Here is a 20,684-nt window from a genome sequence, read left to right on the forward strand (position 1 = left end):
GAACAAGTTTCCAGAACTGTAAGGAAGAAACTAAATGGCTGAAATGATATTGCGTCTTCAGCATGGACAGCACAATAAACACTTGCTGTTATGTGGTGCCTTTTCGCTGCAGTAAGGAGGAGAGCGAGACAACGTGCACCTGTCACACAGGCACTCGCTGTCATTTCTTTTAATAGTGTCACCATCGGGCTCTTTCTTGAGTCATTTGTGTCTTAATTATTTAATTAAACAGTGTGCTTAAAGCATCAGCCAAGCTCAGTGCCTATGTAGGTGATTGTATTCAAACACATAGGCTGTGTCTGATATGGAAAAATACATTTTAACATTAGAACAGGATGACTCTCGGTCGACAATTTTTTTTTTTTTTGTCGGGGACAGCCCTGCAATCAGTCTTACCCTTGCTCTACTTAAAGGGCTGTATTGGAATGGCTTCATACAGTATCTACGTGTATATCATTGACTGTATTGTATTTTTAGACCAAGAGGACCAAGAGAAACAAAGTGGAGCAGATCACTGATACAGATGCAGGTCATAAATGAAACTCTAATTTCACTGAATGTAATCCTTTTGCATGTAAATGTAATTTAGTATGGACATCTATTGAGCAGAGGACTAATAGCAGAGTGCACATGTTATCCTTTCTTGGGTACTTAACTTCACAAAGTACACAAAGTTGGCTAATACATACTTGCCTCAGAAGGTTACATGTTTTCTGACTTCTTTACCTTGGTGAATGCTGCTTTGCACACAGGTCCCTCTACATCTGTGGAATTTTCTGGGATGGCAGTTCAGGGGACATCTCACCAGGGACAATCTAATGAAAAGATCCTCAGTGAGTGTGTCTCCAGGGCCTGTCAGACCAGGGCTCTTGACCTCCCGCCAATCGATCCGGATGCTTTCAACCCGATTATCATCCGGTTTCTGGAAAAACTTACTGAGGAGTATGTCCAAACTTCTATTGTAGTATTTGAATGCAATGTCATCTGGAGGATTTTATAAATTGTATGTGTGTTGGTGTGCTTTTTGGTGCTAAAAACGTCTAATTATCTCCTATAGGCAATGGAGGCAGTTAAGCATTGGCAGGATGGACCCTGTAAGTCCCTTAACCCTGAAAATGATTCATAGATATATTAATAGATGTTTCAAGAATATTAGATACAAACCTTTTATCTATCTACAGTATCATCCACATTATCACAAACAGTTACATTCAAAGAGCTTTTTAGTAGCCTACTGCTTTTCATGCTTTCCAATGTATGCCACTTTCATGATTCTCATGAACATATGTGAGATTGTTGGTATCTCTTTGAGGAGCTTGGTTTCAGAGCCCGGCTATGAGTAATCTACCTACACTGTTTCGGTCCTACAGGTGATGAGGGCATTGCTTGCAGAGATGTGCCTGGAGATTGTGCGGTTTGTATTTGAGGCCATCCTGGAGGTCATCATCCCTGCAATTTTCCGTTTTGTACGGATATACAGCCATGTGTCTCCAGTATCCGGCAAGTGTCTGACAGAATCAGAGAGATCCTCTAGCACAAACCTGAAGGTTCGCAAGAGAGGCAGCAGCAAATCCTCAAGGTCTTGCACGGCCAAATCAAGCTCCTCACGTAATGGGTATGTTCAGTCATTCCTAAAGAAACCGGTTTCACCTAACTATTCATAACCCATTTTGTGAAAATATGTTTTGTTATCTGTATAACAGTTTACTATTAATGACCAGTTTAACTGATTACTGAATGATGTATTAATGTCACTACCGTGTCTACTATTGAATATGGAATGCTGTATTGTTTGCTTTGTATTCTCAAAGGTCTCAGACAGTGTTGCCAAATACTCAGGGAGATGGTGAGTCTATATCATCTGAGCCACTCAGGGACTTTTTTGGGATTACTGAGGACAGTCTCCTCACTGGTGTCCAGGATTCCTTCAAAGAGTCGCTGAACAATGTCCTCTGTATCCAAAGAGAGGACCAGGTAGACACTCAAAGTCTATCCCGGGTTATTGTTGGAGAAGTGTCAAAGAAGGTCAATTCCATAATCTCTGTGGCCATCCAAACTCCCATCTCTGGCCGAATGTCCCCTGTTATTTTTGCCAGTGGTGGTGTCTCCAGAACCAAGGTTGTTGAGGAGATGGTGTCTGGCGTTTCCAACATACTTCAGATGTATATTAATGGGAAGAGTGTTGAGCAGATTGTTGTTCTCAGAGAGGATGGTGTTGAGGTGGATATGACACATTTAACAGGACAGGTCATGACAGCCCTCAGTGGCACTGTTTTGAACTTCAGCAATAAGGAAGAAAATGACCCCGACAAGAGGGAACTGCTTTGTGTTGTTGGTGACCATATGAAGATGCTTGAAGCTTGTAAAAGTCCTGAGGAGATGCTAAAACAAGGAGAGAGCAACCTCAATATCAAAGGTGCCAAATCTAGTATTCGTCTGTCAACACAAAGTATGGATAGACTACTCACTGAGGAGTTTCAGACAAAGGCCACTGAATCGATCCGGGAGATTGTTAAAATATTCAGGGGTTGTACATCATGTTGTTCTGGCACTATATCATCTAGTCCAACTCCTCGGATAGGTGAGATCAGAGACCTTATGATTGACCCTGAGGCCTCTGAGTTGGTAAGTACCTTTGTTTCAGACATGGACAATCTTACCCAGTCTATCAGGGCATCCTGCTCTCCTGCACAGAGTGAGCAGATCCTTCTTGAAAACCATCAGATTAAGATCTGGTCTTACACTGTTGGCTGTTACTACGACATGAAAAATACGCTGAAGAGGATTCTTACCTGTCCAGAAAAAGGGTATCTCGCAAGTACATTTGTGGAGAGCACAAAAGATTATTTCACAATGGTTCCAACTTTGTGCCTGGACGTCGGTCATTCCAGTAATGGTGAGGCTGACACAACGGACTCCATTTCTTGTAAACCACTTTTAATAACCCCCTCATCTATGAATGAACAAAAAGGACAAAGTGAGACCCCACAATCTCTCTTGGCTCTCAAAAAGTATTTGCAAGACCAAGTCCTCCTTGACACCACAAAAGCGATTGCCAGCCAGGTTCTTGTCTTGTATAAGACTGAGGTGATGGAGAAGTTCTCATCTTCTGTTGGAGAGTGTGATTCTGAAGAGTCTCTGGAGGCCATTCTATTTGTGGATGGCATCATGTCTGACTTGAATGATTTCACCAGTTCGTGTTCCCCCTCACCATCTGAGTTGTTAGACAGTGAACAATGTCTCTCCCATCTCACTTTTCCACTTGGTCTGCAGGACAGCACCACCAACAGTGAATCTACCCTGAGTCTTCCAGTTATAAATATGAAGAAACTCTCCAGTGTGTCTTTCCAGACAAAGGCTAGAAAGGCAGTGAGCGAAGCTCTGAGATCTGTCAACCCCTTTACAAACAGCTTACTGAAGCATCTCTGAAGCATCTAAATTGCTGGACACTTTTGTAACAGATGTGGAGACTATTGTTCAGTCCATGCAGGCACATCACTCTGAAAATTTCAGAATTTCAAAAGTGAGCACCCTTCATTATGCTCGTATTATATATCATAGATTTCGAGAATTGCTGAGGCGTTTTCTCACTCCCTGCCAAGACTCTGTAAAGGTCATCGATGGTGTTACACCAATACATGATGAGACTCTCAACCAGGCTCCTAGTGAAAGTTTAGATTCTCAGGTGACTTGTAATAGGGATTCTCTTGAAATCCAAGCGGACCTTCAAACCTGTACCAAGGAGGTCATTAGTCAGATCCTCACTGTGTATCACTCTGAGGAATCCATGGAGGAATGCCTCTCTAGCCTAAAAGGAGATACAGAAGACCTGTCCAAGCTTTTGGATGCCGTTGTTTCTCAGATTGACATCCTTGCCGCCTCCAAATCATATTTATCTGTTGATGACTATGCTGTCAATACACAGGACAATTTGCATGGTGAGATCAACAATGATGAGGAGGAGGCATCCTCTAGAAGTCTTAAATCCACAGCCTTTGACAAACTATGTACTGATGAGTTTCAAACTAAAGCCTCACATATGGCTGGTGGGATCCTTCAATCAGGGTTAATTGGCATTGTAAATACCAGCCTTGATGGTAGAAGTGCAGACATTTGTGCAGAGTCCAGTAATGATGGTGATGATAGAGATGTCAAAATCCTTCAGAAGAGTGGAACTCCACCTTTGTTCACCTCTTCTCTGCACACCAATTCTGCAGCATCCAACATCGTCATAAGCATCACTAAAGACCTTAATAGCTTCACCCAGATGACTAAAATGTCTGATGCTTCAGTGTCTGGCCAGTTAGAGAGATCCCTGTCAGCTTCAACCCTTCCTGTCAGTGTTCACAACGGGGTCAATGTGAAAGGAAATATCATTTGGTCAGGAACTGTTAACCTGTTCAACAATGTGTTCATCAAGGTCAAGGATTTTTTTGCCCAGCAACAACCGGTCCTCCTAGACAATGTGGTTGAGGCCCCCAAACATGCCGAATCCATATGCAGAACAGCTACTTCTACACAAATGACTTACAGTGAACATGAAGGCAGCCAGACCAGCATGGTAAATTATTCCAAAGGGTCAACAAATTACACAAGGCAAACCATCTCTGCCATAGTTGACACTGTTATGGAGGTCATTCCAAGAGAAGATACGGAACACATAGCCACTGCAGATGATGTCACTTCTTTTACAAGAAGACTTGCGAGACTCAGAACTTCTCACATGAGCTCACTGACAAAGTTTATGAGCTCATAAAAAGTCAAAACACCCCCCAGGCTCTTTTTGTGCCAGCTGGCAAGAGCGTGTCTGACTCTATTCTTTTGAAGCTGAAGACAGGATTGAATGCTTCTGAAGAATCCAGGGAGTTTCCATCTGACCTTGTATACTCCTTTGCTACGGAGTCAATAAAACGTCTGCTACAGCAGATTGTCTTCTGGCTTCCTCCACCATCACAAGGATCCGATTTCTGCCCAACTATCATCTCTGATGGTTCTCTGCAGGAAACAAGTTGGCTTTTGCCGAGCTCTTCTGCCATCTCCATTAGTTCCTCACAGGTTTACTTTGACACAAAGAGCCTTTTCACCAATATAATGGTCAATCAGGTGATGGATACCTGTTCTGTGGCCTCCAATTCATCAGAAGAATTATCAGAGTTGATGAACATAATCAATGGGTTGTCCCCAACTGATGCTAGAACACTTGACTCTGACAGACCGGCTCTCATGACCATTAGCCGTCAGTCTAGTTCCAAATCATTGCCTAGACCCTCTCTGTCTGGCAGCAGCACACGCAACGGTGGAACTGTGGATATTCAAGTTTTAGGAGAGGTGGAATCCAAGATGGACAACAAAGATCTGGAGATGTCTAGTGTCTCTGTGCATCCATCAACTCCATCAGCCATGGACTCTGATACACATGCATGATTTGACTCCACTAGCAATGACGACACCTCTTTGGTACTTTTACTGATTGTTAGATTGCTGTCAATGATCACCCCTATCACATTACTGGAATCCTCTGACATTGGTGAAACATCAAGAGTTCTCACAAATAGGATTCTCTCTGAGTTCTGTGGCACCTCAGGCCTTGAACCAACTCAAGCCTACCCCCAGAATCTGAAAATCAAAAAGATTTTCAAGGCTGTCTACAAGGGGCTTCTTCAAGAATTCGGGTCAGAGAAGATGCTCCAAGTTGCAATGAAGTCAACGGATTATGCATTTGACGATGCCCTGGTCAAATCATTAACTAGGGAACTACTAGCTAAATGCAATGAGGCTAGCTCTTCACCTCCCTCCATGACACAGTTGTCATCACACAATGTACTTGGCAGTGACGAGGTAGGTAATTCTGGGCTTCCAACAACTTGTAGAAAGGAAAAGAAGAGAGGAAGATTCAGCGCTCTCTGTGGACTCAACACAAAGGTACATATGTCATCAAAATACACATTTTTAAGATTATTTTTATTCATTACGTACAGTATGATGGTAAACACTGATACCCTTTGTGTGCAATTTCTCCTACTGTATAAATGACTGTTTGTTACCCAGTGTACAAAGAAGGTCAACAAGAAGAACCACTGCACTCCAACACCTTCCCAGAACCAGACCCCTGCCGTCAGTGAAACAGGTGAGTCAATACACTCAAATGTGTACTGAACAAAAATATAAACGCAACATGCAACAATTTCAAAGATTTTATTGAGTTACAGTTCATATATGGAAATCAGTCAATTGAAATACGTTCATTAGGCCCTTATCTATGGATTTCACATGACTGGGAATACAGATGTGCATCTGTTCGTCACAGATACCTTAAAAAAAGGTAGGGACGTGGATCAGAAAACCAGTCAGTATCTGGTGTGACCACCGTTTTCCTCATGCAGCGTGACACTTCTCTTTCGCATAGAGTTGACCAGGCTGTTGATTGTGGCCTATGGAATGTTGTCCCACTCCTCTTCAATAGCTGTGCGAAGTTGTTGAATATTGGTGGGAACTGGAACACGCTGTTGTACACGTCAATCCAGAGCATCACAAACATGCTAAATGGGTGACATGTCTGGTGAGTATGCAGGCCTTTCGACAGTGGGCCATGCATTACCATGCTGAAACATGAGGTGATGGCGGCGGATGAATGGCACGACAATGGGCCTAAGGATCTCGTGACGGTATCTCTGTGCATTCAAATTGCCATTGATAAAATGCAATTGTATTCGTTGTCCGTAGATTATGCCTGCCCACACCATAACCCTACAGCCAACACGACGCCATATACGTGGTCTGTGGTTGTGAGGCCTGTTGGACATACTGCCAAATTCTCTAAAACGACATTGAAGGCGGCTTATGGTAAAGAAATAAACATCCAATTCTCTGGCCACAGCTCTGGTGGACATTCCTGCAGTCAGCATGCCAATTGCACGCTCCCTCAAAAGAAGTCAACCAGCGTTTTTCCTTGCTCCTATTTTTCTCAGTCTCTGTCTCTGAGACATCTGTGGCGTTGTGTGGTGTGACAAAACTGCACATTTTAGCGTGGCCTTTTATTGCCTCCAGCACGAGTTGCACCTTTGTAATGATCATGCTTTTTAACCCACAAGAGTCTACGCCCTGTCTGGGCCGAGGGGTTTGTATCGGCCTTACTGCTATTTGCCCATACAAACGCATTGAATAACAGATTCACTACATGGAACTGAAGTGTCTGTCCTAAATCTGAGAGATATAAGAAAGTTGACGAAATATATATATATATTTATTTATATGTATATATTTTTTTTCTTCATGTTTTTATCCCCTTCTTTTTGGCACTAAACAGTCTAAGCCCTGGGGGGGCCTATGTAACACTTCTGTGTTAAATAGGCGGATTGAGACTGCTAGGCTACCTGCCGCCCAACATTTGTAAATTATGTAGAATATTACAATTTAAATAATAATAATGCAATACTAATTCTTCACACTAACTAGGGTCAGTTAAAGAAAATGTTATGTTTACATTTTTTCCCCCAGCAATTGTCAATGATCAACAATCCTGCCGAACAGAGAGTGTATGCTCCACCAAGAAGAAACCAAGGAAGCGTTCGCTCATTTCCAGGATGTTTTCAGCTATAGGCAAAGCCTTGTCCAGTCCCTTTACTTCCTGCTATAAAAAGAAGAGCACCTAATCTATATTTCAAAATAAATATTTGAAATTAACATAATTGCATTAATTCTTCATGTTGAGTGTTTTTCATTATATATTATTGGATGATATAAAGTGTAGTAGTTGTAGACTATATATAGTTGTATAGTTGACTATAGTTGACTATATACATACATTAAAAAATAATAAGAATAGTGTGCACTTCTAGGTACAGTTGAAGTCTGATGTTTACATACACCTTAGCCAAATACATTTAAACTCAGTTTTTCACAATTCCTGATATTTAATCCTAGTAAAAAATCCCTGTTTTAGGTCAGTTAGAATCATCACTTTATTTTAAGAATGTGAAATGTCAGAATAATACGATGATAATTATTGATTTCAGCTTTTATTTCTTTCATCACGTTCCCAGTGGGTCAGAAGTTTGCATACACTCAATTAGTATTTGGTAGCATTGCCTTTAAATTGTTTAACTTGGGTCAAACGTTTCGGTTGGTCTTCCACAAGCTTCCCACAATAAGTTTACTGAATTGTTGGCCCATTCCTCCTGACAGAGCTGGTGTAACTGAGTCAGGTTTGTAGGCCTCCTTGCTCGCACACGCTTTTTCAGTTCTGCCCACACATTTTCTATAGGATTGAAGTCAGGGCTTTGTGATGGCCACTCCAATACCTTGACTTTGTTGTCCTTAAGTCATTTTGCCACAACTTTGGAAGTATACTTGGGGTTATTGTCCATTTGGAATACCCACTTGCGACCAAGCCTTAACTTCCTGACTGATGTCTTGAGATGTTGCTTCAATATATCCACATCATTTTTGTGGATATCACATCAAATAAAACTATAAATAATCTTATCTAAGTCCTTTACAATTTTAGGGGGTAAGTCAAGTGACAATGAGACATAAACCAATCTGGATAACCCTTCAGCTTTGGATAATAACACTCGACCGTATAACGAAATATCTCTCATCAACCAGAGGTTCAATTAGTTAAAGTTCAATTCACTCCTTTGTTTTTCATCCTTGCATATAACAATTTCAATATAAGTAACCTTATCTTTAATTGGGATACCAAATACTTCCTGTAAAACACAATCCTTGAATGTAAATAAGACTGACTTACTGATATTCATTTTCAAACCCGAAACTAAGGAAAAGTCTTCAATACAGGAAACTGCTTTAGAAACCTCATTCCTGTCTCTTAAAAATATTACGATTCGCCTAGCATTAATAGAAAAAACAGAAATGGACATTTACTATCACAGTGACTAGATGAAGAATATTAAACTTGTATACGTTCACATGAACCAGGGTCTCACAAAAAGAAAAGTTCTTACTAGTTGCAAATAAAAACAGTCCTTTGCACCACGCAAGTGGGTGACCTAAATTCTATATATATATATATTTATACAATTGCAAATAACATTGTACCATAAATTGGTAAAAACGAATAGCCATCAAGCTAACGTTAAGTGTTAGTGCGAATTTCCCTGCCATAAAATAAATACATATAAAAAAAAGTTTGGCTCACACAAACAATGCTCTTTCCTCAAGAAATATAAAGTTTTATCAGATGCAAATAAAACTCAGTCCTGCACAACTCACTTGATAAATCCAGCCACAGACGATTCTGAGCTTCTTTATCAAATGCTGTCAGATCCTCCTTGAACCTCAGGTTGTTCTTCTTTAAATAGTAATTTTTCTTTGCACTTTTCCATGTCATGTCCCTCACTGTCCTGGAGATGAATCTCATGATCACTGGTCGTGGTGGCTGGTTGTTTTCCCCATCTGTCAGCCGACCCAGGTGGTGCACTACATCCAGAGAACCTGCAACAACATTTCGCTCCTCCTATTGCCCTGCAAATGTCCTTCACTCTTGCTTTGATGTTCTCGTCAGATTTTTCTGCAATTCCATAAATTCGAAGATTCCATCTCCGACTATACCGGTCATACTCGTTTACCTTTGACTCCATTTCAGTGAGTTTCTTCTCCTGCTTTGCAACCTGAATGTTCAATGTTGCGTTCTGCTGCTTCGGAGTTTTTACTTCCTCAGCACTGAAATCAATCGATTTCTTCAGGTTAACGATACTGACAGTGTTCTTTTACACCAAATTCATGATGTTATCTGTACTCTCTTTGATTTTAGCCGTGAGGATGCGGACGATGTTGTCCTGTAGCTGGCTCATTGATGGTTCACTTCTCAGCTTCTTTGGAAGTTGCTCCTTGGTTGTGGTATTCGGGTATGAATCGCATTCACCCCCATTTTTTACACTGCAAGCATATGAGTGAGTTTCAACAATGCCTCTTTTCTCCTTGGAAGTTTCAACATCCATTATCTCAGCAACAGTTTGGTCATGTCCTGATTACATGCTACTAGCTATGAAGACGTTAGCAGGCTAACTTAACGGCACACGCTGAAACATTTCGATAGCTAGCTTGTTCGTTGGAAATCGTCAAAAATATGTCAATGGTTTGAATAATTACAAAATTATTCATTGTATGGTTAGATATCATTTTTGTGAAAATAACAAATTGCAACTGCAGTCTAAATCTATAAACTTTGTGAGAAAACCCAAAAATTGTTCCTCAGCTAGAAATGTTCCACCCTCTCATGTCGCCATCTTGACCAGTGACTGTAATCTGTGACGCAAGTGGCCTAATATGTTTGTGACGTTCCATGGAACCCACAGTGTTGTTTAAAACTAGATTCTGATTGGCTTGCAGGTCATTCTACAGTGTAAATTATAAATGAAAACGTGCTTTTACATCAGTGTTACAGATTCACATTACTGAACGTGTCTCAACCCGTACCGCGCTTTTATCTGCCTAAAGGTATCTTCACGCACGACTGGATAGGCCTTTTGGATATGCTTGTCCAAGGTAAGGACATGCATCAAGCTATAGCCTAGTTTTAATGTTTTAGTTCCGAACTCAAATTACTCCAGTCAAGTGATTAATCATAAAAGTGAGTTGTTTTGACCGAGCAGTCCAATGACCAATGCTGTTTTTGGACTATGAGACCCTCGGCTATATACTAAGATGAGCCAATAACATGCATAGATTGTGCATTAGGCATTGCACAAGTTAGTGTCTAGGTCAGAATATAAAGTTGCTACTTCCGTCAACTCAAGTTACTCAAGTCAAGTGATTAATCGTAAGAGTTAGTGGTTTTGACTGTCAAAACAAATAACTTTGATGGAATATTCCAAATTACAATGGCAATTATTCATCACAAATTCACAATATTACTTGTATTTCAATGATTCATCCAGGCCCAAGACATAAAGTCTCCTGAAAGCTGTGTAGCAATCATTCCATTGCTGACCCATAGGATGGTAATCACATACATGATTGGCTTCATCTAGAATCATGGATACCTTTCATGTGAGTACTCACACACAATATTTACATACCTCAGAAGGAAGATACCTCAATATCTGGAAGCACTGTCTCGTGTACAATTGCTAATGCTATCTCTGAAATGTCTAACAAAATGTTGACTTGATCGTTTCATCAAGACCTTCTTATCACAAGTTGGAACTAGTGGTCAACATTGGGACAATGCAGCCATAAATAACATGGACCAATATTTTCATGGAGGTAAGCACTATACTTCTGATGGGTTTAAAGATTATATTACATTATCTTACCATAGATATTTTTCCTCTAATTTGGCTCCCGTTCCTCCAACAGTGAGCAAGACCTGCCAGCAGAGCTCACTGGAGCAGGGAGACATGCCGTCATCCTTTTGGCGCCTGACGAAGTACACTTTTTCTCTTCTAAATAACACTATTGTAACATCTTCTGCACAAAGTTACATTCCTAATTAGATTGGTGTTAAGTGAGAACGAATCCTAAAGATGGTCCAATGGGCATGGTCTGAAGCCTCCCGTCGTCTCAGTGTGTTGAACCACCTGATTTCTTGCAGGCTTGAGATTCAGATCCTGCTGAACGATGTTAAGCATTCGATTAACCACATGCAGGGGACGCTGAACACCATGCAGGGACAGTGTATTGAGTTGCAGACTGCCATGTCTAAGGTAGTGTCAGATGAGTCTCAGATACAGAAGAATAAGTTGATGATGGTATGGTGATAATAATTGAGATGGTGATTATAATAATGATGACTAGCGGTACCCCACCCTAAGGGCAGTAAATCATTGGATCTGATTAATTAAATTCAATGCAATTCAACCTTTGAGGACTGCAAACATAGAAATACAATGACTTTACACTAATAATAAGCTATTGTCAACTTTCCGTCTATGCTTATCTTGCTCATTGCTCACTGTCAATTGCTGACTGTTACCCTATGAGTGCAACTATTATTGATTTCTCACAGAAAAATTATTTGGTTGCAAATGTACCTGGGGCCATGTAAATAATTGTTAGGCTACTCATTTTGAATCCACCGGTGGCAACTTGTGTGACCATAAAAGTCTGTGCGACTTGGCACATTAAAATAATTTGGTTACTGACCTGCCCTACATCATAGAAGGCCCTTCAAGTCGAACTAGGAAATTCTGACATTTCTGACTCACTAACTCGTCATGGAATGACTAACTCGTCATGGAAAGTTTCCCACTTGTGAAGTATTAGAATCAACCAGTAGGAAGCTCTACGCTAATAACGTACATTCATTTTAACTCTGAGGTTCCAAGTTTCCGATGACATGTGAATGCGTCAATAATTGCTATGGTAATTTTGAATGTTCAGTCAGTGAGCATTATGGGTAATTATCCTACATACTTACATTAAATACTTTATGATAGCATCATCTCCTGTAGTAGCAGTGCCATTCCAAACACAATAAATGTAAAAATGAACAAAGATACAAAATATTGCTAAAGTGAAGAAAATCAGCTCAAAAGTGTAGGAGGAAATGCCCCTGCAGCAGGGAGGCTTACGGTATTATAATATATTGTAGATAACATTAATATAATTTGTGTATTTACAGTATCAGTACACATACAAATGAAAGTATATGCTAGGGAATGATCTACACTGAGTGAACAAAACATTAAGAACACCTTCATTTTGAGGTCCCCTCCCTTGGTGGTGGACCATTGTTGATACTCAGGGAAAACTGTTGAGCTGAAAAACCCAACAGCTTCTGGCACCTACTACCATACTTTGTTCAAAGGGACTTAAATGTTTGGTCTTGCCCATTCACCCTCTGAATGACACACATACACAATCCATGTCTCAATTGTCTAAAAGTCCATCTTTAACCCGTCTCCTCCCCTTCATCTACACTGAGAAGAAGATTTAACAATTAACATCAATAAGGGATTATAGCTTTCACCTGATTAGTCTGTGTCACAGAAAGAGAAGGTGTTCTTAATAATGTTTAATACACTCAGTGTACTATGTGTCAATGATGCTATAGATTCCAAGTCGTTGATTTTTTAGGGAATGACTATATGCTCTATTTTATACCTGCAGATCATCACAGCAGCTGATGTTGCTGTACAGAGGGGGGAGATCCTCCGAGCATCAGGCCTCATCCCTGAACAAAAGGAGTTGATCCTCCTCATGGCCAGTGTCACTGCACAGAGGAAGGGAATCGTCCCAATGTCCAGCGTCCCTGCACACAGGGAGGGGATCCTCCTCACAGCCAGTGTCCCTGTGAAGAATGGAAACAATCATCCACAACCACCTCCCATCATCCCCATGGTGGCACCACTGTGGAAATGGGATGGTGGAGCGTGTACTCCACCTGTGGATTTCTATTCCAAGAGAAGAGGTCACTTAAACGTACCTAATTAGTAAAGAAATTACCATTGTGATAGCGTGATGATGTGACTATTTTATGCAGAAATAGTTTAGCGATTGGTCACATTTGTAAGCCCTCACATAATATGCAGGGAATTGTTGATTTTGCAACCAAAACAATGCGATGGCAGAGTACTGGAGTAAACTCCCAGTAATCCCCGTGACTGCGTGTAGGTTAAGATTGGGTTGTAACAGAGTATCAGAGCGAGACGTTCCTACCTGTCAGCTAGTAATTGTTCTGTGTGGTGACATGATCAGAGTGGCCTGACTTCTTCCACTTATTACAGATGTCCGACTTAGATATGTTGAGCATCCTGCTATGATGTCCATTACCAAGCCGGAACACTCCGAGGCCAACCCTCAGTGCCAGACTGTGGCTGGGTCTTTGGGAGTGGAAGAGTTAATAAGAAGGAGGTTCATCTACCTGAGGACAAAGGCAGATCTGTAAGGAACTGGTTATTAACACAATATTCTATGTAGAGACAATTGAGTGGATTAAAATTTGTAAAAATTGTGGCTTGCTTCACATTGCTAATATCTTCTTCCTCAGATTGTCTGGGATCCAACTCTGCACAGATGGGTTAACAAAACTGAGCCCAAGGCTGAGGTACACACTTAAATTCAATGAAATTAAAAACAGTGAACAACCATTGTATTTCAACTGTGATAATATTACTAACAATTTTGAAAATGTGTTGATGTGTTTTACAGAACAAGTGTGTACAACCACCTCCACGAATGGGGACATATGGATATCAGGAGAACACTGGCAGTGTCCCCAAAGGAGTGAATCCTTACTCTATGAAAGCAAGTGAATATTGCTTTAGAATACATGTGGTTTAACCAAGACCGTGTCAGCCGATCATAGATGTCCCTGGTGGTCTCCTGCTAACACCTTTCCCACTACCAGCAGGTCTATGGGGCAGCAGATACCCTACAATGCATTACAATGATGGGACCAACTCAAAGCCTCAAAGCCGTGGGCCTGGACTGCTTCCTAGACAGCTCTCTGGCTTGCTCCCTCCTTCACACTTTGACCTCATGGCACCAATGGTTGTACCACCTGACACTCTACCCTACTGAGGTATGACTCTGGAAAATCCTTCCAAATTGTATCCATTCATCATTAAATGAGATTTTACTTTAACATGGCAAATGACTGAAGTAGCAAGGATGTTATCTAATTTTTATTTTTGCCCAACAGGCCATTTGCCCAGATTGGATTTGCAATACATAGATTTTTTCAGCATTAAAAAACTTTAGCATTAAAAATGTATTAAAAGATGATCTTTCAATGAATCTCTCCTTTGTGTCCTCATGTTCACATTAATTTGATGTGTTATATCATCATTTACAATGCTTATTGCTTCTGCATTGCTTTACGTTACAGAAAAGTATATACACTGCTCAAAAAAATAAAGGAAACACTAAAATAACACATCCTAGATCTGAATGAATGAAATATTCTTATTAAATACTTTTTTCTTTACATAGTTGAATGTGCTGACAACAAAATCACACAAAAATTATCAATGGAAATCAAATTTATCAACCCATGGAGGTCTGGATTTGGAGTCACACTCAAAATTAAAGTGGAAAACCACACTACAGGCTGATCCAACTTTGATGTAATGTCCTTAAAACAAGTCAAAATGAGGCTCAGTAGTGTGTGTGGCCTCCACGTGCCTGTATGACCTCCCTACAACGCCTGGGCATGCTCCAGATGAGGTGGCGGATGGTCTCCTGAGGGATCTCCTCCCAGACCTTGACTAAAGCATCCGCCAACTCCTGGACAGTCTGTGGTGCAACGTGGCGTTGGTGGATGGAGCGAGACATGATGTCCCAGATGTGCTCAATTGGATTCAGGTCTGGGGAACGGGTGGGCCAGTCCATAGCATCAATGCCTTCCTCTTGCAGGAACTGCTGACACACTCCAGCCACATGAGGTCTAGCTTTGTCTTGCATTAGGAGGAACCCAGGGCCAACCACACCAGCACATGGCCAAACCGGTCATGCTGGAGGATGTTGCAGGCAGCAGAACGTTCTCCACGGCGTCTCCAGACTGTCACGTCTGTCACATGTGCTCAGTGTGAACATGCTTTCATCTGTGAAGAGCACAGGGCACCAGTGGCGAATTTGCCAATCTTGGTGTTCTCTGGGAAATGCCAAACATACTGCACGGTGTTGGGCTGTAAGCTGTGGACGTCATACCCCCCTCATGGAGTCTGTTTCTGACCGTTTGAGCAGACGCATGCACATTTGTGGCCTGCTGGATGTCATTTTGCACGGCTCTGGCAGTGCTCCTCCTTGCACAAAGGCGGAGGTAGCGGTCCTCCTACACATATATTTTATTTTAAACTTTACAAAAACATAGGCTCATTGCTATGGGCTGTTTCCTCATGGCTGTAGGATTCTTCCTCACAGGCCTGCCACACTTCTTCATGGTACAGTAAAACAACTGAAATACTGGTTTAACTTGTACTTGTAGAGGTACTCCAATGCGGAGGATAGTTTCACTTTAGAAATTAAGAAATGTATCCAGTTGTTGATTAATCTCAGTTAACTTAGAACTAAAGTAGAGCCCACTTAACAGCAAAGAGCTCCCAGTTGTCTACATCGTAGTTGCATTCCGCTGGCGAGAACCGTTTAGAGAGAAAGGAGCATGGGTGCAGTTCCTTGTCCTCCTCTTTCCACTGTGAAACTACCGCACCAGCTCCGGTGTCCGAGGCGTCCGCCTCTACCACAAAGGGACGAGTAGGATCAGGATGAACGAGGATGGGTCCGGAGGTGAAACGTCCCTTGAGCTCTATGAATGCCCTGTCAGTGTCGGGATTCCTGCAAAAACCTGCTTGAGTGAGGTGGGACAGGGCTGTATGTGTTCCGGAGGTGTTTTTGGAGAAGATCAGGATGTCGTCGAGGTAAACAAAGACGAACCGATCCAACAAATCCCTAAGAGTGTCATTGATCAATGCTTGAAAGGCATAAGTTATTTTCAACCATTAACTGGGGCCTTGTTGAGGCCTTATCTAAGTTAGTAATTGCTGATTGACAATAAAGTATTATTTTGATGTATGGAAAATATATGGTATGCAATTCCTATGTAGAGAAGGTTCTCTCTGGTAGTTGTTCAATATGACTTCAACTTTTACAGGGTACTCTTGTAAAATAAATGTTTAATCTCAGTGTGACTCTTAAACCCTGTTTAAATATAAGTTTAATAAAAAAAAAAACATCAACACAAACACAGGATATGGGGTACACATGGTATCACATCATTACATACTCGGCCCTACTGCACCTGCATTCCAGCACCATTCCAGCATCTGGAATTGACTCAACATGTTTGAGGTGGGGGATCAATATATGTGGGGGAAGAGGTGTCTGTCGAATGTATGATTCTGATATGTACAGGTAAGTTCATTGTGTGTGTGGGGGGGGGCGTCCATGTTTGTGTCCATACTCTGAAGTGCGTTTGAATATGAATGAGCAGCAGTGTTGTGATACTTAATGATAATTTTTCACTGTCTTCAACCCTCAAGAACCAGGGTGAGTCTGGGTCACCCTTTTACTGGGCAAACACAACTTGTATATCATCATAGACAGGGCTGAAACGTTAATCTTTTAACATTGCCTGAATAAAACAATGCATTTTTTATAGTGAGCAAGAGTTGAGCTTTTTCCTTTTCTATGATGATTCAAATTTTTGGTTGCACCTCAACTCAACGTTGGTTGAGCGCCCTCTGTTTTTTTGTTGTCAAATAATACATTTGTTTTTAAATGGACAAGTAAATTATTAAAAGCATTAAATTGGGATGTTTTCCACTTATTTCCACAACCTACTCCACACTTGCAAAGTGAAAGTTTATAGACATTTTCTGAAATGAAGTAGTAAACAGAAGAAAAGCAGAATTGAGTCCAATTATAATTTTATAATTTAATGGTCTATGGTTCAATCCCATTTCTGAAGGTCTGATGAATAATTAATATTGTTCCTCCTCTTCCTTGTGGCAGACGCAGCAGCACACTGCCCTCCAAAGCCTGCAAAATAATCGCCGGACTGCCCCTTTCCTAGCTCTGCATGGAACATCCAGTGTCACGTCCTTGGTGACGTGTGGGGTGACATCCGGGATGACCACAGCAACATCCTCTGGAAAGGGAAAAAAGAGGACCAGAATGTAAACAAATGCAATCCGTAGCTTCTAAACACTGGCCAGTTGAAAGGTTCTACTAAGATGTCATGACAAACGGCACCTGTCAGAGTGCTCTCTAAGTGTTACTCACCTGCTTGGATGTCAGCTGGCAGAGTGGCGGAGACGGCCATCGTGAGAGTCCTTTCTTCAGGTGTGACATCCACAACCTCCAAGAGGGAAGAGATGGGCTCTGCCTCTGTATTAGGGGTTATGTCCACAACATTCAGGTGGGAAGAAGCCGGGTCTGCCTCTGTATTAGAGGCGATGTCCACAACATTCAGATGGGAAGAACCTGGGTCTGCCTCTGTGTTACTGGTGATGTCCACAACATTCAGGTGCGAAGAAGCCGGATCTGCCTCTGTGTTAGTGGTGATGTCCTCAACGTCCAGGTGGGAAGATGCCGGGTCTGCCTCTGTCTTAGTGGTGATGTCCTCAACCTCCAGGTGGGAAGATGCCGGGTCTGCCTCTGTGTTAGTGGTGATGTCCTCAACCTCCAGGTGGGAAGATGCCGGGTCTGCCTCTGTGTTAGAGGTGATGTCCACAACATTCAGGTGGGAAGAAGCCGGATCTGCCTCTGTGTTAGAGGTGATGTCCACAACATTCAGGTGGGAAGAAGCCGGATCTGCCTCTGTGTTAGTGGTGATGTCCACAACATTCAGATGGGAAGAACCTGGGTCTGCCTCTGTGTTACTGGTGATGTCCACAACATTCAGGTGCGAAGAAGCCGGATCTGCCTCTGTGTTAGTGGTGATGTCCTCAACGTCCAGGTGGGAAGATGCCGGGTCTGCCTCTGTCTTACGGGTGATGTCCACAACCTCCAGGTGGAAAGAAGCCTGATCTGCCTCTGTGTTAGGGGTGATGTCTACAACCTCGAGGTGGGAAGAAGCCGGGTCTGTGTTATGGGTGACAACAACAATCCGGATGAGCTCTACTACTACAAGGAACCAAGATGTCATCAGAACAGGCATCTGTCAGAGTGCTCTCTATCAGTGCTACTCACCTGCTTGGATGTCAGCTGGTAGTGTGGTGTAAGCGGCCACCGTGAGGACAGGGGGGACTGGTAGGGTGGCTGCAGGGGGCTGGAAGCAGCTCTGCACCTCGTCCGCCACAAAGGCACAAACAGAGCTCATATAAAAAGGGCTCTGCAGGTCATCGGTGGAGAAGGACTGACTGATTCTCCCGAGGATCAACCACACAGAGTCAAAAGCAGCAGCCCGGGAGAAAGGGATGTGAGGGGAAGGGTCCTTTAACATGCAGGAGAGCTTCTCCACTACGGCCGCCACCATGCCCACGGCCATCCCACCTATTAGGATTGGGTGCTCTGAATGGCCTTCCTCTGGCTGAAGCCACAGGGCCAGGAGGAGCCTGGGCACCACCTCCACCACCACCTGAGATGGGCTGAGCAGGTTGCTACTGGACTCATTGGACTGCTCGCCCAGAATGCTCCTCACAGCTCTCTCCACGATGCTGTGGACCTTAGGATCGCTGAAATCAACAAAAAGGAGAAGACAAAGCTAAACGATGTGCAATGTACTCACAGAGAATACTGTCTTAGTCTGTTTCTGCGTAGTACCAGATGTGTAGATAAATGGATCAAGTCATATGCAGGGCAGTACATGGAACTCACATGTCAGCTGGCGAGGTGGGGTGCATGGAGCGGCGGAGCTTGCAGAAAGCCTCGTGCTCTATGTCCATCATTTTTAGGCAAGTGTTTACTTCCCAGGCCTGCAGTATGACACAGGAAGTCCCATTAGTGTAATTTCACAATAGATCTATTCTGCTGTGCTAACTCGTTGTTGAAAGGCTAGTAAAGAGCTCACTAACTTGTAGTGTCTCTAACTCTCATTCTCTTACCAGCCGAGCGAGGTCGTTTCCCTCCTCCAGGGTTTCCTTCCACACCCTTCAAATAAAACACAGAGCAGTTCAACTTTCCTGGCTTCTGATTTTTCTGTTGTTTATTTTACCCACATCTCCTGGAGTGCTGCTGGTGGCAGGGAATGGCAGTGAAGGTGAGTGCTGACGTGGTACTCACCTCTCCCTAAGGGATTTTTTGCCCTGAGACACCAGCCAGTTGCTCATGTGCTCCGTGGTGACATGGGGAGGGACCTGGCCTTGACTCTGGAGCAGCAGATAGTGGACCATGAGCTTCTTCTGCAAGATGAGGTAAGGTGTGAGACCGTGCCACGAAATACCATATCATGTGCTTTCAGAAGGGCCTCTCGCAAAATTTCACAACTGCTCATGCCTCACAATTTGCAAGTGATATTAAGAACTCTTATGACCACCTTCTCTAAACTGTCTTGAAATACAACTCTCTTTCTGTTGTTTATGTTTTTGTGGGATATGAATCTTACCTGTTTATTGTAATATGTTTCCTCCCAGCAGGCCTGCAGAGTCTGAAAATAAAGGCTGCTTCTACAGAATTCCTTTGAAGATCATGAAAATAATGATGCTTTGTTATGCACATTATGCACAGGCATTTACAGTATGCTAAAATGAATTTCTCCTAAGATTACCTTTGTGGGACCATAAGTGAACTCCGGAATGCACCAAACCCTATCCATGGTAAGATGAGGAAGAAATGCAGCGCTATAGATATACGGGATGCTCTAGAGATAACAGGAATGACTTAAAGTCGCGAATGATCAATGACTGTGGAGTCGTCCAATATGCTGCACTTAGAATTGAGTTGTAGGGATGTTTGGCGCAAAATAGAATGTTTACATTCTATTGCCATGGAGAAATAGAACGTGTAGAACCTGTATAAATGGGTATTCTTCTTTGTCTTTATTTTGTGAAAGATTCAACTCTTTATTATGTCATAATGTGTATATGAGGATGTAGGAGCCCATCCCGATTCATGACTCGATTATCGGGGTGCATGTTGTTTAGACCAGCTAATCCAACCTTGGTTTACAAGTTAAATACATTGTTTATATATGCCTATGTAGCGTGGTTCGTTCTGCATTGTGTACTTTTAATTAGGACGCTGCCACAACTGGAGGACTGCTAGTTGAATTTATATTGAACAATTTCGGAGCCAAGGACAACATACCTTGCAAGCCGAAGGTCAGGCAAAAGTGAACAATA

The 20,684-nt window shown here is 42.3% G+C and overlaps 1 protein-coding gene across 1 annotated transcript; it reads left to right on the forward strand.

Moving 5' to 3' along the window:
- The first annotated feature begins 152 nt into the window (after positions 1-152).
- Positions 153-14,698, forward strand: LOC110518511. Its single transcript, XM_036972399.1, has 10 exons — positions 153-942; positions 1,058-1,094; positions 1,371-1,615; positions 1,812-3,221; positions 11,323-11,392; positions 13,075-13,375; positions 13,692-13,848; positions 13,955-14,011; positions 14,116-14,488; positions 14,609-14,698. Exons 1-9 carry the CDS (start codon positions 707-709, stop codon positions 14,192-14,194), a joined length of 2,592 nt encoding a protein of 863 aa, XP_036828294.1. The 5' UTR covers positions 153-706; the 3' UTR covers positions 14,195-14,488; positions 14,609-14,698.
- The last annotated feature ends 5,986 nt before the right edge of the window (positions 14,699-20,684 follow it).

This window comes from Oncorhynchus mykiss, unplaced genomic scaffold (genome assembly GCF_013265735.2).
Source record: "Oncorhynchus mykiss isolate Arlee unplaced genomic scaffold, USDA_OmykA_1.1 un_scaffold_156, whole genome shotgun sequence".
Classification (NCBI taxonomy): Eukaryota; Metazoa; Chordata; class Actinopteri; order Salmoniformes; family Salmonidae; genus Oncorhynchus; species Oncorhynchus mykiss.